The sequence below is a fragment of the Alnus glutinosa genome, chromosome 11, assembly GCF_958979055.1.
Source record: "Alnus glutinosa chromosome 11, dhAlnGlut1.1, whole genome shotgun sequence".
Lineage (NCBI taxonomy): Eukaryota > Viridiplantae > Streptophyta > Magnoliopsida > Fagales > Betulaceae > Alnus > Alnus glutinosa.
In genome coordinates, this window is record NC_084896.1 from 8647903 (window position 1) to 8674373 (window position 26471).

Here is a 26471-nt window from a genome sequence, read left to right on the forward strand (position 1 = left end):
ATAATCTTGTACAAGACATTGCATAGGCTAATAAGTCTAAATTTAGTAACTTTTGTGGAAGGATTAGGTTTTGGGATAAGGGAAATATAAGTGGAATTTATATTAGCATCAAGCATACCAAAGTTAAGAAAACCTAATACAACTTTGTGTACCACTCTCCCCAATGTCGTCTAGTATTTTTAGTAGAAACACGCCTAAAATTTGTCTGGTCCAGGGGCTTTTAGGGGTTGCATCTAGGATATCGCCATATTAATTTTCTTCCGCTGTGAATTCTTTAAGAAGCTGAAAATTCATCTCTTTAGTGCCCTAATCTTGGAACCCACCTCACTATTCATGCATATCAATGGCATATCATGAACCTGAACCAAAACATGTAAAGTACCAAATTTCATATGTGACAAAGGAGTAGTTCCATCAAATTTATTAAACACAAGAGATATTGGTCAAACAGCCATGATCGCCCCTCCATCACCCTCTTCTTATCGCCACCTTTAGAGAATTCAAAACGCCATAGATTCTCCTTTAGTTCCTTGAAAACCATTCTCCACACTGTCTTCCATAGTTTAGACAATAGGTCCTTGAAGGCTTCCATGGTAATTTTCTTCTCTATCGCATTACTCTACACTAAGCATCTTGCACCCTTCTTCTTAAGATCTGCGATCTCACCTTCATTAATGGTGATACTTGCATTCTTCCCTTCTGTTAATGAGATTCGTCCACACAAAACCGCCAAGCTCTCCTCCATAACTTTTACCTCCACATTTCAAAACTAAACACACAATCCTCCACGATTGAAAACCAATTGGAGACCACACCCTCACCCCTAGTGTTTTCTCGCAAAAAAAAAAAAAAACCCTAGAGAGAGGGCATTAATGACATTTTATTATTAAATATGTTAATTAACAACTAAACAAATGTCATATATATATAAACAAATATAGATAAGTGTGTGTGGGTGTGCAGGTGCGCATACTTATTACTTAATAATTAATATAGATAGTTATATTTATACACACAGGCATAAGCGACAATGATTCGAGCTGAGTTGAACTTATACGACTCACAAGTATTATTCGAGTCAAATCGATTTTATACGAGTATGTATCATTTAATATTCGAGTAAATTTTTGTATTTCCAAACAACTCAATTATTATTCAAACAAAAATTAAATTGAGTTTAAACAAGTCGAGCCGAACCTATTCACGAATGACTTGGCTCATTTAGCATCCCTGCGGCTCCATCAAAACCACTATGAGGGCTCTTAACCAATTAGTGATTATATAGTATGTATTCTCTGTATCACAGTATAATCTATTATTTAAAAAGAAGTAATAAAAATTAAAAAATCCTCAAAATCAAATTAGAAAACAAGAAAAGAAAGAAATATATTTTGTCAATAAAATATTCCCAACAGAAACAAAAGCGGAGCTAGAAGGAGCTTTGGCCGGAGAGAGAAGTGAGAGGGAGACAGAGGGGGAGGTTTTAGACTCTAGCAATGGCTGCGTCGGCTTCCACAACATCGTCACTGTCAGAGGAGGAGCTGACGCTGATAGTGAAGTGGAGCGGGAAGGAGTACACGGTGCGAGTGTGCGGGGACGACTCGGTGGCCGAGTTGAAGCGCCGAATCTGCGAGGTCACCACCGTGTTGCCGAAGCGGCAGAAGCTTCTCTACCCCAAAGTCCTTGGATCCAAACTCGCCGATGACTCCGTCTTGCTCTCTGAACTCCCGTTCAAGGCCTCCCTCAAGATGACAATGATTGGGTATTACAATCTCTCTGTGTGCGCGTTTTGGTTGTGTTCTTGTTAATTTTGTTTTTTTTAACTCTATTTTGTTGTTGTTGTTAAATTTGAAGTCGAAATTTTGTTGGTATTGAACAAAAAATGAAAAAAGACAAAAGTGTTTTGATGGTTCTGTTTTTTTGTAACTGGGTTTCATTTAGAATTGAGCAACTTAAAGTTTTATGTTAAGGGGAAGTGGATGACCGTTATATGGGTTGCTAAAAGTTCTACTTTGTTATCGTATTCGGCATATGATTATGGTCATCACACCTTGATTTAGGTTCTTCTTTCATTAGGCTGAGGAATTTCACCGTTTTTGTAACACTTCCTAAAAAATGAAAGTTGAAGCATGTTTCTGAAGGAAGATTTAAGCCGACCATATTCACACACACATACTTAAAATTGTCTGCTGTAAAACTGAATCTACGTTCAAGGACTTAAGGACTCTGAATCTCCCCTTCACCCCCCCTGCCCCCAATTACTTACCAAAAAAAAAAAACAAAAACTCAAGGACTTTGACTAAAAGCTTCTGCACTAATTCCCAACCAAATGCCAAACCCCTTCCTAATTGGGGTTTCGGATGTTTGTGTGTAAGATCAGGCTCTGATCATGGTAGATGTCGGAGTTTAAAATAATGGATGTGTCATAAAACATTTTTTTTTTCCCTAGGTATTTTAATGTTTAATGGTTGTGAATATAACACCAGTTCAAGTTTTTATGCTAGAGCTACTAATCCAAGGGTGCTAAATCTTCTGCCTCTGGTACTACTCTTCTACTCATGTCACGTGCACATGAATTTGGTAGACTTCACAAACGTCGTGGTGGGGCTGCGATGCGTGATTGGTGCATAATTTTATATATTTTATTTTTTTTCCCGACACTAATTAGAAGATGACATTTTTTTTCATCAATCAAAATTTCTCCTTGTTGATTTTCAGAACATTACTTCAAAATAACATTTAAGGTTCATCTAAATTTGAAATGGGACAGGTATAATTGTTGTTGATGAGCTGTTCAGTCAGGTGCTGGATACTGAGATTTACCGTGTCTTTTGAATTTTTGAACTTATTACTTTGAATTGATATTGAGCTCAACTGAATCTCCAGTACTGCTGAAGACGATCTAATTGTTGAGGAAATGGACTCTTCTGAGGTTGTCGATGATTTTGAACTTGGGAATGATGAAGCTGTTAACATTCACATTAAAGATAAAGAAGTGAATAAGCAAAAATTGAGGAGACGTATAAATCAATACAAGGTTAGTTATTTTTTTTTTTTGGTCTTTTATGTAACCGTGGAAATTTTAGAAAATTTTTGAGCTATTTGAACTTGCAGGCCACATGCAACAAAATCCTTGAACCGAAGGAATAAGTGCTACTTTGAACAATTTGCTTTGCTTACATACTTTTGTATATGATGTATCATAATGCTTGAGTAGAAATGTAGAATTTGATCATCGACTTCTAGCAAATATGAGGATATAACCAGTTCCTTTGCATGCATTTGCTATCATTGTATGCAATTGTAAAAACATATTGATAAGGGCTCATTAATGTTCTTGCATTATGAACCTGAACTCTGTTACTTTTCATTATTTTTTAGACTTTTGTCCTTCTTTTTCTCCTTAATAGGGGTTTCTCTTGTCTACTTCATGTGTACTATGGTTGCGCTCCTTTGCGTTTTTCTAATGAGATTGAATTACTTGTCAAACAATGTATCAAACTAATCATTTTCATCAGTAAATCTCTTCTGGGGAATGACCTATTATAACAAATTGTTAGATTTTATTTTGCTACTTTATGTAATTTTGAAGAGGAAAAAATGCAAAAATAATTAAAGAGGAGAGTTATGCAAAGGTGGAGATAGGGCTGCAAACAGGCCTAGCCAAATATGAGGATACTTAAGCAGTTAAGCTCAGGTCGACGATGTAGAGGTGTGCTCTAGCTTTGCCCTGAGTATGACTTAACAAGGAATCACTGTTCCAGCTTGGCTTGCAGCTGCTTGACAAGCTCATTAGCCAGCTTAACCCTGGGTCATGAACTCCACACTAAAAGTCAAAAGCTCTCTTGGACTTTCAAAAGTCAGGCGGAAATCAGAAAAACTAAAGGTGACTGTTATCACGAGATGGACTCTAGGTTTGAGCTAAAACATTTGGCTTAGCTTAGTAAACAAATGAACCTGAACTCTATTTTCGAACTTGGTTCATTCAATTCAAGAGCAAGCTGGAACCACAGTAGGTTGCAAATGGCTTGGCTTTATTGGTCCCTTGGGAAGAGGCTCAAAATTCTCCTCTTAAATCAGTATCTTAGATCCAGTATTTTGAAGGTATTACTGGGGAAATAAGCTGCATGATGAATGAGAGCATTTACGCATCTCTGGATCATTATAAGGTAGGGATGATCTTGGGTTGTTTAAGGATGCCTTGCTCTTCCTCATTTAGTTATTCTATAAATAGGTTAATTACAAAAAACATAAGCCCCAGCCAAGATACGTAAGTAAGATTGAATAAAAGAAGAATGATACTGAGTAATTGTGAATTGCTATATTGTTCTGAGTGGTTCCATATGAAAAATTGAAAACATGTGATTCCTTTTGTTGACTATTATGCATTGCCATTAACAACGTTTTCCCAAGCAATTTTCATATCCATATTTTACCACCTGTAGTAGTCCTCTCAGAGGATACTGTATCATGTGATGGACTACATGCATTTTTTGTGTTGGTAGGTAGGGAGGCATGTTTATAACTGACTATTGCTGATACTCTATGTTGCATGCATATTTAAACATAGTAAAAGACATGTAGAGCAGACCGCCCTGCTTGACGCTTCTTTGGCAAACCTTGTTGATGATATTACTTGCTCATGTATTCTATTGTAGATTGAACTAAAGAATGCATGTCGCGAAGGAAAAAAACTGCTCGTTCTAGATATTGATTATACTCTATTTGATCACCGATCAACAGCAGAGAACCCGCTTGAACTTATGCGGCCTTGTAAGTGGTCTGTTTGTTGCATGTTTTTAATTTTTATTTGTGTGTTTAACTGAAAGTTAATTCTGACATTTTCCTGTACAGATCTGCATGAGTTTCTTACAGCTGTTTATGCAGAGTATGATATCATGATATGGTCTGCAACCAGGTCAGACTTTAACTTGGCATCCCCCTGGCCCCCAAATTCTTGTATTAAGATAATGCCATTGAAGGAGCAAAGATCAATCTTTTTTTATTTTTCTCATAACTGATTTTTGCAATCTCTTTCTACTTTAAGGATTTGTTATCTGGAACTGTCTTTTTTCTTTTTTCTTTTTCTGGCCCTAATGTAGAAAGGTATTACTGCTGAAAGTGCTTAGGACTAGGAGGCTTTTTTATTACATTTTTTAAAATTGTCATGATTATACGTGAAATTAAATGTGTTAGAGTTATTTTCTGAGGCAATTGGATAGATGAAATTTTGCTATATATCTTTTCTACAGCATCAAGTGGGTTGAATTAAAAATGGGACAGCTTGGGGTACTCAGCAATCCTAACTACAAAATCACAGCTCTTCTAGACTACTTAGCAATGATCACAGTACAATCAGATGCTCGCGGAATCTTCGATTGCAAGCCACTGGGCTTGATTTGGGCTCAGTTCCCTGAGGTATAGGCATGAGATGATACTTTTAATTATCTGCATTTGCGTCCTTTTCTATATCATTTAAAGGTTGTTGGGGCTGTCATAAAATTGTACCACAAGAGAGAAAGATAAAGAGAATGAGAATGAGGAGAGTCTCCACAGAAAGTTGCTTGCATATATACACATTAAGAAATTACCCCTAAAAAATAATTAACTTTGTTAACACCACCTCTCAAACTGGAGCGCAGATGTCCATCATGCCCAGCTTGTTGCAAAGATTTGAAAAATGGCTCTTGCTTAATGCTTTTGTGGAACCTCTCTCAGCTGATCAAATGACTTCCTCATTATGATCAATTTCAACGTTTGGATCTCTCGTGGTTACTATATTTATTTTTTGCTAAGTAAGAGAAATTCATTAAAACTCAAAAAGCGATCAAGTACATAGGTAGTATACAAGAACGGCCGCTAAGAAGAAGAAGAGAACAAGACAAGAAAATCATTAAAACTAATCACTAAGGGGGCAAGGAATGCAGCCGTCCAAGAGTACAAAGAATAAAAGAAAAAAGAAATGAGTTCCTCAATGGTTCTTTCTTTGTCCTCGAATTGTCTATCGTTGCGTTCCCTCTATAGGCACCATATAAGGTAACAAGGAACCATCTTCCACACAACTGCACTCCGAGTGCGACCACCTATCCATCAGCAAGCGAAAAGATCAACCACTCGACGAGGCATAACCCAAGAAAGACTGAAACGGCTAAAGATGGCATTCCAAAGAGCACAAGCGGCATCACAATGAAGAAGAAAATGATCCACAGACTCCCCATTCTTTTTGCACATACAACATCTATCAGTCACAATGACCCGCCTCTTTCTGAGATTGTTCAAAGTAAGGATCTTCCCTAGCGCTGCCGCCCAAGCGAAAAAGGCCACTTTCAAGGGAACTTTAGTACGCCAAATACTTGAAAAAACTTGTCTCCTTAAAGGCAAGAGCCTTGCAGAAAGATCTAACATCAAACTTACCTTTGCGAGAAGGAGGCCATCAAAGCTTATCTTCCCCATCATGATCTAGACTGATGGAATACAATAAGGTAAAGAAATAAGTCAAGACGTCCACCTCCCAGTCGTGTGCCGCTCGAATAAATCTGACATCCCACTGAAAAGATCCGCTCTCCAGAATCAAATGAGCTTCCACGAATGAATTCTTGTTGCAAGCTATGTCATATAAGCCTGGGAAGGCTTCCTTGAGGGGCATCTCTCCGCATCACACATCATCCCAGAATCTGATCCTGGATCCATTGTCCAAAATAAGTCTGGTATGGCTACTAAACAGACTCCAATCCTTCCTAATGTTCTTCCATTGCCCCACTCCATGAGACCTATGGGGGTCTAAGGAACACCATCGAGCCCACGTAGAACCATACTTTGCATCCACAACTGATCTCCACAGAGCCTCTCTCTCATGCGCAAAACGCCACAACCACTTCCCTAACAAAGCCTGATTGAAGATCCTCAAATTCCTGATGCCCAAACCACCTTCTGAAATAGGGGAACAAACTATAGACCAGCTAACCAGGTGATATTTGAATTCTTCACCTAGACCTCCCCACAAGAAATCTCGATGCAACTTCTCTATACGACTGGCAACACTGGATGGAATCGGGAACAAAGAAAGGAAGTATGTGGGTAGGTTAGATAAAGTACTCTTTATAAGGGTAACTCTACCGCCCTTAGACAGATACATACGCTTCCAACTAGCTAGCCGTCTTTCAATCTTACTAACTACATCATCCCAAATGGATTTTGCCTTAAAAGGGGCCCCCAACAGAAGACCGAGATACTTTAAAGGTAGAGAGGAGACACTACAACCCATGATGCCAGCCAATTCATCCATATTGTCCACATCACCCACATGAACTAGTTTTGACTTGGCCAGATTGATCTTTAAACCCGAAACAGCTTTAAAAGACAAAAATAAAACCCGAAGAAAACGGAAATGATCAGGATTAGCCTCGCAAAAGACTAAAGTATCGTCTGCAAACAACAGATGGAAAATATCAAACACCCCGTTGCTACTAGAACCCACTGAGAACCTTGATAGAAAGCCTCTGCTAATAGAAACAGCGAACATCTTGCTAAGGGCTTCCATCACAATGACAAATAAGAGAGGTGACAGAGGATCACCCTGTCTAAGTCCGCGAGAATTGCTGAAAAACCCAGAAGGGGTGCTATTCACCAAAACAGAGAAACATGCCGAGGAAATACAATGCGCTATCCACGAGCACCATCTATCTCCAAAACCACATCTTTTCATCATATACAGTAAGAAGTTCCAGTTGACATGATCATAAGCCTTCTCAATATCCAGCTTGCAAATCAACCTTGGTTCACCTGATTTAATACGACTATCCAAATACTCATTAGCAATAAGAACAGAATCAAGAATTTGCCTACCTTTTACGAAGGCATTTTGAGAATACGAGATTATCTTTTCCACAACCTTTCTTAGTCTATTAGCAAGAATTTGTGCAATGATCTTGTAAACCCCACTCACAAGACTAATAGGCCGAAAATCTTTAAGATCCACAGCCCCATACTTTTTCGGTATTAGAGCAATGAAAGTGGCGTTAATGCTTTTGACAAACTTGATATGAGTGTAAAAGTCCTAGAATACTCCCATGAGGTCTGACTTAATCACATCCCAACAATCTTGGAAGAACGCTAAAGTGAATCCATAAGGATCTGGGGCCTTATCATGATTCATGGCTTTAACCACCTCTAAAACTTCATTTTCCTCAAAAGGAAGTTCCAAGGAAGAGGCCTCAACCGCATCCAGAGAGTCGAAATCAAGATTGTCCAACCTAGGCCTCCAAGTGTGAGGTTCTGTATAAAGGGATTCATAATAATGAGTAACATGATCCCTAATAACCTACTGAACGGAAGAAATAGAGCCATTGACGGAGAGAGACTCTATGGCATTGGACCTCCTGTTCGAATTAGCTATTCGATGAAAAAAATTTGTGCATTTATCATCCCCTTAAGCCAAAGAACTCTAGACTTCTATTGCCAACTAATCTCCTCCTGCAAAGTGGAGTTCTCCAAATCTCTGATGACCTCATATTTCCTTATCTTCTCTTCGGGAGCTAAGCCACGTTGTTCATCCAATCTATCAAGAGCACATAAATCTTCCATAAGCTTATTTTTGTGAACCACCACATTGCCAAACACATGTTCATTCCATCTCTTAAGATCAAGTTACTATATTTATTGCTGTTTTATTATCACAAAACATCTTCACGGGCTTGTTATTAGAAAAGCCTCCTCCAAGAAAGATATCACCTGTTGTATGGGTCATATTCCAGTACTCCTGCACTAGATCTTGTTACCAAATTTTGTTGCTTGCTCCTCCTAGTAATAAGATTATTTCCTACAAAAGTGCAAAAACCTCAAGCAGACCTCTTATCAAGACGATCTCCTGTCCATTGTACATTTGTGCAACCAACAACATCATTATTGGAGGTGTTCAAACCCTAAATACTTGCCAGAAGCTTTCATTGTATACGTTAGAATAGAAAAGACAATAATCAATGTCATTGCTTTGCAACTTGCATGAATTGGTTAATCACTCCATAACCAGAGTTGATGTTATGGAGACTCATGATCAAGTAAAGCAGCTTCTCGGCAAGCCTTCTATATCTTGATCCTCAAATATGTCACCCTCAGTACTAAGCCAGGGTTAAGAATATTGATTAAACTTTCATCAATATTCTTAACCCTGGCTTAGTACTGAGGAAACTCCCTTATCAAAAAAAAAAAGAAAAAGAATATTGATTAAACTTTATTATTAATTATGAACTTAAGCTTCTGAGACAAATGATAATTTATCACGGTATTATAAAAGGTGGTCTTAGTTTGGACTTTGTCTTCTATACCTTTCATTTGAGTTAAAACTTCTGTTTGTTGGGCCCAATCAATGAGGGGGAAGGAGAATTTCAAAATATTGATTAAATGATTAAAATTTCTCTCTTATCATCAACTTTCGCTTTTGAGATGAGTGATAATTTATCACTTAGAGTTTGGATCCATTGGAGTATCCCCTGCTTGGCACCCATCAAAATCTGACTCAACAAGGAAGGTCAATCACAAACTTTGTAAGAGAGAAGGTATCCTTTTTTTTTTTTTTGATAAGTAAGTAGAGAATTTTATTAAAAGCGTAAAGGCGCCCCTAAGCATACAGGAAGTATACAAAAGGACACCAAAAAGCAAAAGAGGGGAAAGGGAAAAAACACCCGAAAAACCCAAAAGAAAAAACCCGAAAGACCCCTACAAAACAGCCCACAAAACCCCGATACTAATACATCGCAATAGTCCGCTTAGCCTTGCCCCTACTAGAACCTAACCCTCTAGCATCATAATTAATCGAGCACTCTAAGTTTTTCACTTCACGACTCCCTTTAAACTTAGAAGAGGAAACTGAAGCCTCAATGCGATGCTCCGCATCAATACTAGTCATGAAATCTAAAAAGCCCTCCACATTCCCCTCGTGGGATATTCCTAGAGTGTTAACACAGAAGCTAAGATCAATCGCAGCCCCAGGAGAATCACCAATCGCCTCAACACCACTTCCCCGCGAAGAATTCCCTTTGATCTTATGCCGCTTCCCCATACTATCCCGATGAAAATCTTCCTCAATGGCATCCAACAAAGCCAGGGCCGAATCTTCATCCTCAGCACCATCGGACTCCCACTCCAAGAGTAAGTCTGGAGGAATTACGCCCAAGGGGTGAGGAGAGTCACCTTTCTCTCCCTGATCCCACAAAACAATCTCCCCAGATGGGCTAAACCCTACCGGCCACTCCTGAGATTGGATCAATCCATTCGAGTTAGGATTCTCGCCCTTGTCACCGGTCTTCGATTTGCAATCGCTCAAAGGGGAGGGAACTCTCGGGAGAAGGAACCCGCGCCGAAGACCCACTCCCCCACTTGGCATCGGCAGATTCTGAACCACAGACCCGTCCAAAGCCTGGGAAGTACCCGAACACTGTGTCATCGGCGAACTCAAAGCTGTCACTGCCTCATCAATCAGGGAAATATCCAGCTTACTCGCTTTGGCCTTCGATTTCCGCTGATACCTCATGACCGATTTTGTTTCGGACGGGTAAATGGGAGCCCCACTGTCCGCCATCACTGGAAGAGACAAACGAATTCTCTCTCCTAACGCATCCGCCCCCAAAGAGGGAAACTCAAATCCTTTAGGGCCCGACTCCAGTCCCCCACGCAGACCCGGGGTTAAGCCACACACAGACCCTTCTAAACGCATGTTGGGCTTCGCCGCACACACTGAGATATCTTCAATCACCGCCGTGCACACGCTAGGAAGCTCTCCAATATCCGACAACCCTCCATCCATGCCAATCGTCATCTTCTCTGACCTAGACCCATCTTGCCGGGCCAAAACCGGATGAGCGGATAAAGCTGGAGTCTCCACCGGGGAAGAACCCCCCATCAACGATGAGCCTAACTTGAACCCCCGAACGGTAGAACTCGACCCGTCCACGGCTTCCGGCGCTGAAGAGCCCAATCCTGAAATTCCATAGTCCAACCTCGCTTCGTCGAGACCACAAACCTGATCCGGGAAAACCCTCTTAGCCTTCTTGGGGTTGGGCTTAGAGCCCAACTTCTTAGAACCATCCTTACAGCGTGGCCTACCAAGCACAGCTGAGGAGATCCTGCACCGGCCCATTTTCAGCCCAACAGAAGAGCTCCTACTCCAGCCCACGTTAGACCCACTCACCCAATCCAGCCAAACTCCAACCTGTTCAAGAATCTTTCTGCAGACTCTGACATCGCTGTCCCTTATACTGCACTTTCTGACTTTTCGAACGTTGAAGCCATCGCCACAGAGGTCTTTCCCCGCCGGAACCAAAAGGCTTTTCTCCCAGGCGTAACAGTCCACCGCCTGCCGAACAATCGCGCAAGACCGGTCCTTTAACGGGAACTGCTCCTCGCACCAGGCCGCCTCCTCCTGCGCGACCAAATTCCGGCCACCAGAGGCAGAGATGGTTGGGTCGAGCGAACCGCCTCCGCGAAAGACAGAGGTCCTGCAGCCTTTCCGAACCAAACCCCCACCTCCTTCCCCCTTGACTTCTCTTCCGGCGAGGAACCACCGAGCCCGCACCCTACCGCAGAACCAACCACTTCTAAAGCCTTACGCAGCTCAGTGATAAACTTGAGCCAACCCCATCCACCCCGCCCCTCAGGAATGCGAAGAAACCCTCTCTGAACGCCCACCCCATAGACCGCTACCTCCATAAACCTGCCATTAATGTTACCTCCAGTGCGGACTATCGTCACCTTCGCCCCCTCCCTGAAAGATTTGACAGAATCGGGCATACCATTACCACCCCTCAGCACCTCCATAGTCGAAACCAGCCAATCGATGCACTGGTTGCTAAGGAGTACCGCACCGGAATAAAATTTTCGATTTTCTTCCACCTTTAGCACTGACGCCCCTTCAATAACCGAGAAGACAAACGCTTTTGCCTCCACTAGAAATCGTCTATCCATCCCTCACAGCCCAAGCGTGACGCGCCTCAGAGCCCTAGAAAAAGTCGTCTATCCATCTTGACTGAGGGCCAACTCCAGTGAAACGAGACGAACCCTTCAGTCGCACCTAGCGAGACAAATCAGAAGCAGGAACTAGCGTGACGCGCCTACACGCGCCACCACTAGCAGGACCGAAAGGAAGGAGCGGGAAGAAAAGATGAGAGAGAACGGAGAAAATTTCAAATTTTTTACGACTCTTACCTTATCTAACAAGAGTTCATACAAGCACATACAAATTGCTTTTGGTGTATATCCAAATATTTCTACTTAGAATATATTTTTTTATAAGTAATTCAATCTCATTAGAAAACGCACAGGGTGCAATCCTAGTACACATGAAGGTATCCTTTATCTTGGACCTTGCTACATTAATTTTTTTTTTATTAGTAAATAAAGTTTTATTGAAAGTGTAAGGCGCCCCTAAGTACACTGGAAGTATACACAATAAAATGCCTAAGAAGGCAGAGCAAAACGAACAAAAAAATCAGAAAAGCTAATCGACAAGAGTGACAAAAAGGCCACCGTCCAAAGATACAGCATACGAAAGAACGAGGCAACAATATCCTCCAAGGAATTCTCCATGTCTTCGAAACATCTAAGGTTTCTCTCCTTCCAAACACACCAAAAAATACAAATGGGCACCATCTTCCAAACCGCAGCACTCCTTGACCTTCCAGCCTTCCATCAACAGGCAAATAAGTCGATAACTCTACTAGGCATAACCCAAGACATACCAAACCGAGAAAAAACAAGATTCCACAAAGTGGAAGCCACATCACAGTGAAGAAGAAGGTGGTCCACAGATTCCCCATCTCTCTTGCACAAGTAGCATCTATCCACAATGATGATATTTCGTTTCCTGAGATTATCCACTGTTAGAATCTTGCCTAGGGCTGCCGTCCACGCAAAAAACGCCACCCTCGGAGGATCCTGAGTCCGCCACACACTCTTCTAAGGGAAGCGTCTACCTATAGAGCCGACCAAGGAGCTGAAGTAGGACTTGACCTTGAACACACCTTTCTTGGAAGGGACCCAACAGAGCCTATCTACATGATCTCGACTCACCGTGGCTGATTGTAGCACCTAAAAGAATGAGGCAAAGACATCCACTTACCAATCATGCGCTTCTCTAACAAAGCTCACGTCCCATTGAATAGAGCTGCCCAAAATCTCCATATTACCCGCAACGGAAGCATCCTTCTCTCGAGCAATACCAAAAAGAACAGGAAAAGCTTCCTTCAACACCGTATCCCCGCACCACAGATTATGCCAAAATCTTGTCCTAGTCCCATCCCCCACCTCAAATCTAGTAAAACCGGAGAAAATCTCCCACCCTTTCTTGATATTCTTCCACAACCCCACCCCAAAGGGACCTACAGGCTCGCGAGAGTACCACCCACCCCACAAACTGCCGTACTTGGAATCCACCGCAACTCTCCACCAAGCATCTCTTTCAATTCTATATCGCCACAACCATTTGCCTAACAAAGCACGGTTGAACATCAACAAATTCCAAATACCCAACCCCCCTTCTGAGATTGGGATGCAAACCTTCGACCAGTTTACCAAGTGAAATTTTAACTCTTCACCCATCCCACCCCAAAGAAGATCCCGTTGTAACTTCTCAATGCGAGAAGCAACACTTCCCGAGATAGGGAATAGATACAAAAAATAAGAGGCACATTGGCAAGAGTACTCTTAATAAGGGTGACTCTACCACCCTTGTAGAGGTATAACCTTTGCCAACTAGCCATGCGATGCTCTATCTTCTCGATAACCCCGTCCCAAATATGAGAGGACTTATAGGAAGCCCCCAAAGGAAGATCAAGATACTTTGCCGGCAAAGAAGCAATCCCACAACCCATAATGTCGGCTAGCCTTTCCACTTGATCAACATTCCCCACAGGAATTAAATTTGACTTTGCCAAATTAACCTTCAAACTTGAAACAGCTTCAAACAGGAGGAAGAAACTCCGTAAATGACGCAACTGTGAAGAATGAGCACTACAAAAGATCAGAGTGTCATCTGCAAACAGAAGATGCGAAAAATCGGCATTACAAACTTTGAAGCCTTCCAACAAACCCCCATTAACCGCAGCAGAAATCATACAGCTCAAAGCCTCCATCACAAGCACAAACAAAAGGGGAGACAGAGGGTCCCCTTGTCTTAATCCTCGAAAGCTGCTGAAGAACCCATAAGGAGATCCATTGACTAACACCGAAAACCGCACAGAAGAAATGCAATGAGCAATCCAGGAACACCATTTATCCTCGAAACCACACCGTTTCAGCATTTACAATAGAAAGTCTCAATTCACGTGATCATAAGCTTTCTCCAAATCCATTTTACACATGACACCTGGTTCCCCCAATCTAATTCAACTATCAAGACATTCGTTTGCAATAAGGATCGGATCGAGGATCTGCCTCCCTTTAATGAATGCACTCTAAGATTTGAAAATAACCTTCTCCAACACTGACTTCAGTTTGTTTGCTTGAACTTTAGCAATTATCTTGTAAACACCTCCCACAAGATTTATAGGCCGAAAATCCTTGAGGGAAATTGCACCGGGAGCCTTTGGAATAAGCAAAATGAATGATGCATTCAGGCTTTTCTCGAACCAACCTCTCGCATGAAAGTCATGAAAAACCGCCATAATGTCCGGGCTCAAAACCTCCCAGCATGCTTGGAAAAGAGCCATAGAAAACCCATCAAGACCTGGAGCCTTGTCACCATTCAAAGCTGACACTACTTTCCTAACCTCTTCTTCCTCGAAAGCTCTCTCCAACCAGCTGGCTTCAGACTCCAAAATAGAATAAAAGGATAAACCATCCACCATAGGCCTCCACTGCAACGACTCAGAAAAAAGCTTTTGATAATATTGGACCACGTGCTCACCTATTTCTGTCTAGTTAGAAGAAAGATAATCTCCAATCAATAAAGAGTCTATAGTGTTGTACCTTCTATTAGAGTTGGCTATGGAATGGAAGAATTTAGTACATTTATCCCCCTCCTTTAGCCACATCACCGTCGATTTCTGCCTCCAACTAACTTCCTCTAAAAGAGAAATCCTTTCTATCTCGTTGACAATCTCTGTCTTCTTTAGATTCTCCTCCTCAACAAGAGCCCTACTACTTTCAATAGAATCAAGCACCTGAAGTTCATCGAATAGCTTCCTCTTGTTCCTCTCTACACTACCAAATACCTCTTCATTCCATATCTTCAAATCCTGCTTCAAAGCCTTGAGTTTACATGCAAGGATATAACTAGGAGTGCCTTCGAACGAATAAGAATTCCACCACTGTTTCACCCTCTCCACAAAACCATCCGCTTTAAGCCACATGTTCTCAAATTTGAAAGGCCTTTTCCCCCTAGAGACGTCGACGCAATCAAGAAGAATCGGAAAGTGGTCTGAATAGAGGCGGGGAAGCCTCTTCTGAGAAACCACAGGGAACCAAGCTTCCCATTCTGGGGAGATTAGAAAGCGATTAATCCTAGACCAAACGAGAGGATCAAGCCTGAGCGACCATGTACAAGTGCCCCCAGCGAGAGGAAGGTCCAAGAGACCCTGATCAAAGATGAAATCAGAGAAATCTCTCATAGCAAACAAATTACCCTCTCCAAATCTTTCACTAGGGAACCGAGTAACATTAAAATCGCCCCCTATACACCAAGGCAAGCTCCACCAACTGAGAATCCCAGCCAGCTCATCCCAAAGAAGTCTCCTATCAGAATCAGAATTCAAACCATAAACACCTGCAAAAGCCCAGACGAAATGATCCACTACATTCCTGAAGGAAATTGCAAGAGTGAAATTCCCCACACAAACATCAATCTTCTCCACTACCCTTTTATCCCACATGATCAAGATGCCCCTTGAGGCCCCACAAGAATCTAATTAGCACCAATCTACATGGTTGCAGGCCCATAAGCTTCGCACAAAACTTCTTGACAAACCCTGAACCTTGGTTTCTTGGAAGCAAATAATATCCACCTTCCAATCCCTGAGCAAGTTACTTATGCTTAGATGTTTGCTCTGCTCGTTCGGCCCCCTCACATTCCAGGAAAGGATCCTAGGCTTCATGACACTACTTGATGCCCCCTCATCTTCCTACTCCCGCGGCTAGAGCAAGAACCTCTCGCATCGTAATTGGTAGAACACTTCAAATTATTAACCTCCCTTTTGCCCTTCGTTCCACAGCCCGACATGGCTCCCACCGCACCATTACGACGTTCTGCTTCAATATGAGTCAAAAGAGCCAAAAATTGTAGCTTATGACCCTCATACGATACCCCTACGATAAGATAAATGGCATTTGACTGAATGACCCAGTCGGAGTAACCTGAAAAAACCCCCAAATTTGTAGAATAGGAATTGAGGGGTGAAACCCTACCTGCATCTCCTTTCATTTCAGCCATACCACACACTGCCTCCCCACTTCCTGCCGCTTCAATAGTCCTATCTCCCTCTTCAAACACGACCACCTCTGAACACCCAGAGGGTTGGCTGTTGGAATTCCCAGCAATATCCCTTTCCTGCAAAGACTGAAGGTGGGGAAGGTAATTCATCTGAGAAAGGATCCTAAGTGTCTTAAGTCCGTGTGGAAAATGTCTATTGAGATCAGCCTTTAAGGCCTTACTACCATCTGCATTACTGCTAGTAATCACATCGTGGATTCCCTTGTGGTTAACGGTCTGTTTCTCCAGATTCTACAGAAATTAGTGAGCACATATTGCAGTTTTACATCGTCTTTACTTAGAACAGTTCAATTGGTGCCCTAAACTTGATGGTCTCTCCCTTAACCCTTTTGATGCGGAGGAGGCTTCTTGGTTGAAAAAAGCCTTTGATGTGAGTGAGGTCGTTGAGGTGCTGAAAGCTCTAAATGATGATAAGGCCCCTTGATGGTTTTTCTTCGGCTTTCATCCAATGTTGTTGGGGGATTCTTAGAGAAGATGTCATGAATGTCTTTCATGAGTTGCATGCTCAAGTCAAGTTTGAAAGGAGCCTTAATGCCTCGTTTATTGCCCTTATTTCAAAGAAAGCTAGGGCGGTGGATATCAAATATTTTTGCATTATCAGTTCTGCAAGCAGCGTTTACAAAATTATCTCTAAAGTTCTCGCTAACATGTTTAAAGCAGTGTTGGAAAAAGTCATTTCTAGGTCTCAAAATGCTTTTATCAAGGGGAGTTAGATTTTAGACTCAGTTCTTATTGCTAATGAATGTCTTGTGTGCTTTGCAAACTGGATCTAGAAAAGGCCTATGATCATGTTAATTGATCTTATTGCGATTTCTGGTGTACCCAAACTCACTTATGAAGCCTGCTTCTTTGCCCGTTATTCCACCCTTACAAAGGAATTTGTATGTTCCGATGAAGCATTCGTACGCACAGGTGGTGGCAGAACCGAGTAACTCGACCACTGTTCACGGTAAGGTTGCCAGAAGGGGATGGGTTCTGGCACATCACGCAGTACGACATTACAGGCAAGTGCTGAGAGTAACACCATAGCCATACAGTGATGCCAACGTTGCTGCATCGTCCATCGCCAAAATAGGTAGTTAGAATCAGGAAGGTGGGGAGCAGTGTATTTTCCTTCGTGGAAGATACTAAATGACAGAAAAGTACCATTTTAGTATTCTTCTGGCAATGGCAATTTATCACATTTGAGTATACACATGGATGACAGAGGGAAATGCCACGTCATTTGGGTGAAAGTTAAAACTTGGGTGGCTTCCATTTGGTTACCGGCTGGGAATAAGTCCCACAACAGGCTGGGCTTGGGGGATAAGCTCAAGATGATTCAATTGGGCCCCCAGAGCAGGTTGAGTTTGGGGGAATAACGCGAGTTGTTCTGTCTGATTAGTTGGTGCTCCAAGCCCAGTTAACAAGACAAGTCTATGTAGCATAAGGTCCCCTGATACTAAAGAACTCGGTGTAGTAACAGGCCTTTATTCATGTTCTCACAGCCTAATCCAGTGCACTTACAAACAGCAGATTGCACTTACAAACAGCAGATTGTTAAAGATGTCTCGGTTATAGCGGGCCCCTGTTCAGGTTCTCTCAGCTCTCTTAGCACATATGCATCTATCGGGCTTCTAAAGCCCCAGACTCTCTTAGCATACCCCAATCAACAAGTTACTAGGGGCTTTAGTAGAGAAGTATTGTTATGAATGGACTTCAGATCTGTGCTACTTGAAGGACCGTTTAGTAATGGGCTTTAGCCTACGCTCGGTAACAGGCACGTGACCTGCTCTGTGAGTATCGGGTCGCCTTTTGGGTCATCCATCAAGTTCAGGTGAATGGTCCATTCGGACCTTGTGTGGGTCGAGATTGTCTCTCTCATATTTCTTATCATTGCATGACATCGTGATGGTGGTCGAAGCATTGACAATACTTGGGGCAAGGGCTACATTAGAGGATCAGAACATTTCGGCTGGATGGGTCTTTGCAATGGATTCCAAGGTTTGTTCCCTTCGGAGTTTCCTCACCCCTTCATGTAGCCTAGACGTGGTTGCTCCTCCCAGTGTTGTGCGTAATTTTCTCCCAGTGGCTGTTCTCCCTAGAGGGGACCCTAGGGTTCTGTGAAGAATGAATGTTTGCCTCTTTCTGAGATTCTAGTAGGCCTTGAAAATGGTTTTGATAGGCTTTTCAAGCTCTCCGAGGGACTGACTTATCTAACTTTGTGCCCTACAGCCCTGCTTCTGTGGCCCCCCTCTTGCAAAGAGGATGCCTCTTGTAGAACTCAAGTTTTCTTCTATCAATTCTTCAGCCCCACAGGCGCGAAAGTTTGAGCGCGCAGGATGGGTCAAGAGACGTATGTATGGGCTTGAAAAGTTTTTGGGGATTTCTTACAAAGGCTTTGAAAAGGAGGCACCAGAGCTGTTCTCTGCATTTGAATCCAACCAAAAAGTGTCAAAGTATCGACGGGCTCTAGTAAAAAGCAAACAGGGAGTGGGGGGTAAAGGATTTAGAAACTTCTCAGGTTGTCTTGCTCAGTGAATTACAATTCTAAGAGTCATCCATCCAAACCCCATCCTCAGTCTCATGGCGAGGCTTCTAACCCGCTACGAATTTGAAAATTATTAGCGGAATGTTCAAGGAATTAATGATGCAGGGAAACGATTCAGCATTAGAAACTTGTTGAAAAGTTGGAAGCCTGACATGGTGTGCCTCCAAGAAACTAAAATGGAACAGATTTCAGTTGGTATGGTCCAGAGTATGTGGGGTGGATCTTTTACGAGGGGGTCTATTCTGCCATCCATAGCAGCTTCAGGGATATTCTTTTAATGTAGGATAAATGTGTCGTGGATTGCATTGAAGAGGTGATGGGCACTTTCTCTATCTCTTGCAAATTCATATGGGTATTGGATCAGCTTGTTTGGGCCATTTTGGGGGTTTATGGTCCCAGTGCAGACTCTGAAATTATTGTGGGAGGAGCTTTCAAAGGTTTTTAGTTGGTGATAAATTCTTTGGTGCATCAGGGGCAACTTTAATGTAACTTGCTTCCTGAACGAAAAATTTGGGGTGACTCTGTTAACCGCTGCCATGGAGGAATTTTCAGAACAAGGGTTGATAGATATTCCGTTGGTAGAAGGTTCTTTCACTTGGTCTAACAACCAATCCCCACCCTCCATGACCAGGATAGATAGATTCCTAGTTTTTCCGGACTGGGAAGAGAACTTTCCAGACCTGATTCAGCGCCGTCTTCCTCGTCCTTTATCAAATTATTTTCCCATTTTGCTTGACAGTGGGGGTTTGGTTAGAGGATCACGCTCATTTAAATTTTGAGAACATGTGGCTGAAAGTAGAAGGTTTTGTAGACCTGGTGAAACAATGGTGAGATTCTTATCATTGCCTCGATACTCCCTATTTTGTTTTTGCCAACAAGCATACAAGGATGAAGCTTGATTTAAAAAGATGGAACAAGGAGGTTTAGGAAACGTGGAAGAGAGGGAAAAAAAACATTCCTAATTGGAAGAGATCCAGTCTCTCAATTTATTTAGAAGAGGAGAGGCCTCTGATAGAAGAGGAGAGAGCGAGGGCTAAGATGAAATCAGATTTGAAAATGTATCCCTTGTGCAAGAAGTTAGCTGGAGGTAGAAATTTAGGGCAACATGGTTAAAACAAAGGGATCAAAAAACGAGATTTTTTTGTCGTCTCGCCAATTCTCATTGGAGAAACAACTATATCTCCAGTCTTGGCATTGATGGTACAACCACCACAGATTTAGAGGCGATTGATGATACAATCATTCAGTTTTACAAGAATCTCTTCACGAAAACTGTTCATTGGCGCCCTAAATTAGATGGTTTGGAGTTTCCCTTGCTAGACTTTGTAGAAGCGGATTAGTTGGAGAGACCATTTCAAGAGGAAGTCCTTCAGGCGGTGCTTAGCATGGTTGGTGATAAAGTATCAGGCTTGGATGGCTTCATTGTTGCTTTCTTTTAGTTGTGTTGAGCTATAGTGAAGGGCGATCTCATGTGCATCTTCCACAATTTTGACGAGCATGGGTTGTTCGAGAAAAGCCTCAATGCTACATTCATTGCCTTTATCCCTATAAAGACTGGGTAGTTAGAAGTAAGGGATTTCAGACCTATAAGCCTAATGCGGAGTGTCTATAAGATTTTGGCTAAGGTCCTTGCTACTTGAATGAAACATATGTTGTGTTTGCTCATATCAAACACTCATAATGCCTTTATAGTGGGGAGACAAATTCTAGACTTAGTTCTTATAACAAACTAGTGTTTGGAGAGCAGGTTAAAATCGGGAATTCCTAGAGTTAAGTGCAAGTTGGACTTGGAAAAGGCCTACGACCATGTCAACTGGGAGTTCCTTTCCTGGCAACGGAGGCAATGGATGTTTGCATGTATCTCCACATCTCGATTCTCTATTTTGATTATGGCAATCCGCATGGATTTTGGTAGCTTTAAGGGCCTCCGCGAAGGGGACCCCCTCTCGGCCCTTATCTTTTGCATATTGCACTTTTATTACGTGTGATGCAGATCAGGATCATATCTATAATCTGGGTCACATTCTTTTGTGTTTTGAAGTTATTTCAGGCTTGAAGGTGAATCTTCGAAATCTGAATTGGTTTTAGTGGGGGAGGTACCACATCAAGAAGAGCTAGCCAATATTCTCAATTGTAGTATATCCTCTGCCATTGAAATATTTGGGACTCCCTCTAGGTGTTTCTTTCAAGCCAAAGGCTATTTGGGATGGGGTGATTGAGAAAATGGAAAGAAAATTAGCTAGTTGGAAGAAGATGTACTTGTCTCGGGGTGGTTGTCTAACCCTAATCAAGAGCATGTTATCCAGTTTACCCATGTATTTCTTTGTCTCAATTCCTTTTATTTACCGACTGGCATAGCTAGAAGATTGAAGCATCTTCAAAGGGACTTCCTTTGGGACGAAATAGGTGGTGAGCCCAAGTTTCATCTAGTAAATTGGAGGATTGTTTGCTCTTCAGTTCCTAGAGGTGGATTGAGTGTTAAAAACCTCATGCTGTTTAAGAAAGTTTTACTGGGTAAATGGCTATGGAGTTTTGCACAAGAGGATAATTTTCTATGGAGACAGGTGATTGTTGAGAAGTATGGGATTTAAAGAGGGGGTTGGTGTTTTGAGGAAACTAGAGGGCCCTCCAGGTGGGCCTTTGGAGGAGTATAAGGCATGGTTGGGGGAACTTTCCAACTTTTTATCCTACAAGGTTGGAAACGGATCTCGCATTTGTTTTTGGCAAGATGTTTGGTGTGGAGAAATGGCTCTCAAGTTGTCATTCCCTAAACTCTATTCCATAGCTCGTGACAAAGATGCCTTAGTGTCAGACTACTTGTACTCCTTTGGCAATTATATTCATTGGAATCTGAGTTTCATTAGGTCTGTCCAGAATATGGAGTTGGAGTCCCTTGACTTGTTCCTCAACCTATTGTACTCTTCGAAAATGCATTCGGGGGAGCCGAACAAAATATTGTGGACCCCAACATGCAATCACGGTTTTGAAGTAAAGAGCTACTATAATTTTTTATTGCCAGGAGAGACTTGTCTATTCCCATGGAAAAACATTCGGAAGGTTAAGTCCTCACCTCGTATTGCTTTCTTCACTTGGATGACAGCTTGGGGTAAGATCCTTGCGATTGATAATTTGTGAAGACGGGGGGTCTCACTCTAGTTAATTGGTGTTGCATTTGCAAAAAGAACAAGGAGACTGTAAATCATCTTCTCCTCCATTGTGAGTTTACTTCCAATCTTTGGCACCTTACTCTAAATTTATTTGAAATCTCGTGGGTCATGCCTCGCAATATTCTATAGCTGCTATATTGTTGGAAGACTCAAGGACGGGGACATTCCAATGAAGCCATCTGGAAAGTCATTCTTGCACTATTAATGTGAAGCATTTGGAGAGATAAATCGGCGCCTATTTAAGGATTTCAAGTCTAATGTCCTTTGTTTAAAATCCTCCTTGAGGTTTCTCTTAGATGGGTTATAGCTTTTGTTCCTAATTTCTCTACAAATCTTTTAGATCTTGTTCACTTTTTAGGCTTTAGACACCATTAGGATTAAAGTGTTGATTAAATGATTAAATTTACCTATTTCTATCAACTAAAGCTTTTGGAACAAGTGGTGGTTTAACATGGTATCAAAGCTAAAGGTCCTGAGTTTGGACCTTGACTCTACCATTTACCCTCCATTTAAATTAAATATTTCACATGTTGGGCATCACCTATTAAAAAGGAGTTTGAGCCCACACATGAGGGAAATTGTTAAAATATTGATTAAATTTACCTCTTCCTATCAGCTTAAATTTTTGGGATAAGTGGTGGTTTAACAAGGACGATTGTTTTCTCTTGTATACTTTTCGTATACGAGGGCTTTGCATTTCTTTTTATAAATTATTATTAATAAAAAAGGAGTAACGATGTGATCAATGTGTCTCATTTACTTTTTGTTGATGATACAATGATTTTTTGTGAGGCTAATCTCTAGCATCTTCATAATTTGCGGTCTCTTATGTTTTGAAGTTGTTTTGGGGTTGAAAATAAACTTGGCTAAATCAGAGTTAGTTCCCATTGGCTTTGCGGACGATGTTGAAGGTTTGGCTAGTATCCTTGGTTGTGTGGTGTCCTCATTGCCCTTAAAGTATTTGGGCATTCCTTTGGGAGCTCTGTTTAAGGAAAAATCTATTTGGAATGGTATTATTGAAAAGATGGAACGCTGTTTGGCAGGCGGGAAGAGGCTTTATTTGTCAAGGGTAGTAGGATCACATTGATTAAAAGCACTCTTTCCAATTTGCCTATTTATTTTATGCCATTTTTCCCCATCCCAGTTGCAGTTGCTAACCAAATTGAGAAAATTCAAGGAGATTTCTTGTGGGAAGAGTCGGTGATGAGTTTAAATTTCATTTAGTCAATTGGTCCAAGATTTCTACTTAGTTGTCTTCAGGAGGTTTGGAAGTTAGCAGACGAATCTTTTTCTACCAATCCCTATTAGGGAATTGGCTTTGGCGTTATGATACGGAGAGGGAGGTGTTGTGGAGAGCGGTGGTGGAAGCTAAATACAAGAGCTTTTGGGGTGGGTGGTGTTGGGTCCTACAAGGTGGGGGTATGGAAAAACGTTAGGAGGGGATGGGGAGATTTCTCTAGATTCGTGAGATTTGAAGTAGGAGACTGGTTTAGGATCCAATTTTGGCACAACGTGGTGGACATATGACCTTGATGGAAGCCTCCTTGGAGTTGTTTAGCATGGCTCGCTCTAAGGAGGCCTTGGTTGTAGACCATATGCAGTTTTTGAATGAAACCTGTCAATCGAACGTTACATTCATCAAGCAGTGCATGATTGGAAGATAGAGTTAGTTACCTCTTTCTTTGATCTTTTGTACTCTATTGGGCTGAGACGAGGAAGTGAGGCTAGGATTTGTTGGACCCCTTCCAAAAGGCGGATATTCGAGATTAGGTCTTTTTATCAAGCGCTTAGTTCCTCCGCTGGCTTTTATTTCTCTTGGAAGAGCATATGGAGAAGCAAGGCCCTTGAAGGGTGCCTTTCTTTTCTTTTTTTTCGACAGCTGCGTTTAGGGAGAATCTTGACCCTGGATATAATCTAAGAAAAAGGCAAGTCATAGTAATAGATTGGTGTTGCATGTGTAAGAAGAGTGAAAAATCCATTGATCATCTTTTGCTTCCTTGAGAAGTAGCTCAAGACTTGAGGGCTTCGATTTTTTGTCTTTCCGGGATAGAGAGGGTAATGACCCAACGAGTGGAGGAGTTATTGGCAGTTGGAGAGGCTAGTTTGGTAATCACCACAATTTAGCTAAAGGATGACGCAACTTCTAAAACTTTGAAGATTGTGTGAGAACAGTGGCCAAGTTAAAATATTTTATGTTCAAAACCTTTTATGGGTGGATGATTGCTGCAAGTAGTTCTCGGTTTTCTAATTTTATGGAATTTTTGGATTTGTGTTCTTTCTCCTCCCCCTAAGCATGTGTCTCTCTTGTATGCTTCATGTGTAATTGGGTTGTGCCCTTTACGCTTTCTAATAAAATTGAATTACTTATATTTTTTTGAAAGAATAAAAATAATCACAACATTATCTACAAAGATAACAAGAACAAAACACCCTAGAAGCACCTGTGAATGATTGGAAACTGTACTTCTCTATACCATAATCCATTACCACTGGACTGAACTTATCAAACCAAACCCTAGGAGATTGATTATGACAATATACGAGGGAAAAGAGAACTGATAGAACATTTTAATCTTCATGAAATCCTTACTACGATTTTATGCATGCTACCAAATTATAAAAAAAAAAAAAAAGAAAAAAAAAAAGCATTCACTTCTAATTATTTATAGAACATATAACTACCGCTTGGTCTGCTTTGTATTAAATACTGTGTTGAATGTGGAATTATTGCTTTTTCTATGCGGTTTCTAATTATGAACCAGCTGACAGATTGGTTGTTTCTGTTCCATTTCAGTTCTACAGTTCAAAGAACACTATAATGTTTGATGATTTACGAAGAAATTTTGTGATGAACCCACAAAATGGTTTGATAATCAAGCCATTCAGGAAGGCTCATTCAAATCGAGACACCGATCAGGAGCTTGTGAAGCTTACCCAATACTTGCTGGCCATTGCAGAACTTGAGGACCTGAGCTCCCTTAATCATAATTATTGGGAGGGGTTCTCAGAGGACAATGTCAAAAGAAGACGCCGGCATGCATGATGGTCATCGAGAAGCTTTGAAGTTGCAATGTGTTGCTTGTATCCACTTTTGAGGTACTTAAGTTGTTTCTGTAATTCCAGCTTGTATCTGCCAAACATTGCCATTATAGCTTCCAAGTATGAGTTGGCATAATGTGTAATAGTGAGAAATTTAAAGGCAAACAGTTGATCTGATCTATAGAGTCCTTTTTTTTTTCTTTCTTTTGGCAACATGTAACTTATCAGGAAAAAAAAAGTTATGAGGTTTATGGATGACAATTGATCTGATTTATATATTATCATCGAATTTGAAAAGCTGCAGATCTATTTTAATGGACTGGGACTTGATCACCTGTATTCATATGAAATGTTCAAAAATAGTTGTCATATATTTAGATTTATATATATTTATCCATGTATGTACAATGCTCTATAGTTTGGAGTAATATTGTAGTTGTTTTTAAACTTTAAATTCTTTTCCCAGTTTCCGCTCGATTTAAATATGATCGCTAGTTTCGATTTCTCAAATGTTATTTTCTTTTTTCCTTCCCTTGTCTCTCTTGTGGATAGGGGAAAGCAAAGGTTTTCTAGTTGCATTCATGTTCTCATGTGAAAATACAGTGTGACATCTATCTTCTGATTCTTGCCTAATAACGTTTGCTTTCATATCAGGGGTGTCAATATTGGGTTCAGAATTCTGCTACAATTAAAGCAAAGCTTATTGTTGTGTTGTGTGGGCATGCGTATAATGATTTCATTTTCTGGTTTCAAAATAGTTAAAAGCAACTTTTTGGCGTTCCTATGATGAGCATAGGTTTTAGGGTTTCATTTGTGTGATAGCAGCTCGTGATGATTTCGAGTTTTGAACATACATTTATGGGACCGCCACATTCGTCGAAATAAGCAAGAAAGAGGAAGGGTGAAAAACGATTACGACGACCGGGGACAGCTTGCACCAGGCCTTAGCCGGTGGCGATAATTAATGATAGGTTGGGTGTTGGAAGAGAAGAATGTACACATCAATGGAAGGAAATGGGAGGAAGCTCAACTGAAGGTGAGAAACTTCCTACATACAGGGGTGGAGGGAAAGGCGGTCAACCCGGTTAGAAGGGAAGGGAAGAAGGAAAGAACATCTATTGAAAAATGGACATAGCCTTGATTGTTTTAAGCCAATTCGAATACAAATTCTGGAACTGAAAATAGGCCTAGAGAGGTGTGGCATCAACTATAGCCTCCAATATCTTCTTCTCCAATTCAGGTTCATCAATCCACAAGC

General features: G+C 41.3%; 1 protein-coding gene across 1 annotated transcript; it reads left to right on the plus strand.

The window, feature by feature from the left end:
* The first annotated feature begins 1400 nt into the window (after nt 1-1400).
* On the plus strand, nt 1401-25510 carry LOC133882223 (ubiquitin-like domain-containing CTD phosphatase). Its single transcript, XM_062321345.1, has 6 exons — nt 1401-1762; nt 2887-3037; nt 4659-4773; nt 4855-4918; nt 5253-5418; nt 24969-25510. Exons 1-6 carry the CDS (start codon nt 1497-1499, stop codon nt 25215-25217), a joined length of 1011 nt encoding a protein of 336 aa, XP_062177329.1. The 5' UTR covers nt 1401-1496; the 3' UTR covers nt 25218-25510.
* The last annotated feature ends 961 nt before the right edge of the window (nt 25511-26471 follow it).

Bases quoted from the DNA above. Each gene is read 5' to 3' on its own strand.
- LOC133882223 (XM_062321345.1), top strand. From the start codon at position 1,497: ATGGCTGCGTCGGCTTCCACAACATCGTCACTGTCAGAGGAGGAGCTG. The intron at 4,774-4,854 runs GTAAGTGGTCTG...TTTCCTGTACAG, and splicing joins GCTTGAACTTATGCGGCCTT to ATCTGCATGAGTTTCTTACA. The intron at 4,919-5,252 runs GTCAGACTTTAA...TCTTTTCTACAG, and splicing joins ATGATATGGTCTGCAACCAG to CATCAAGTGGGTTGAATTAA.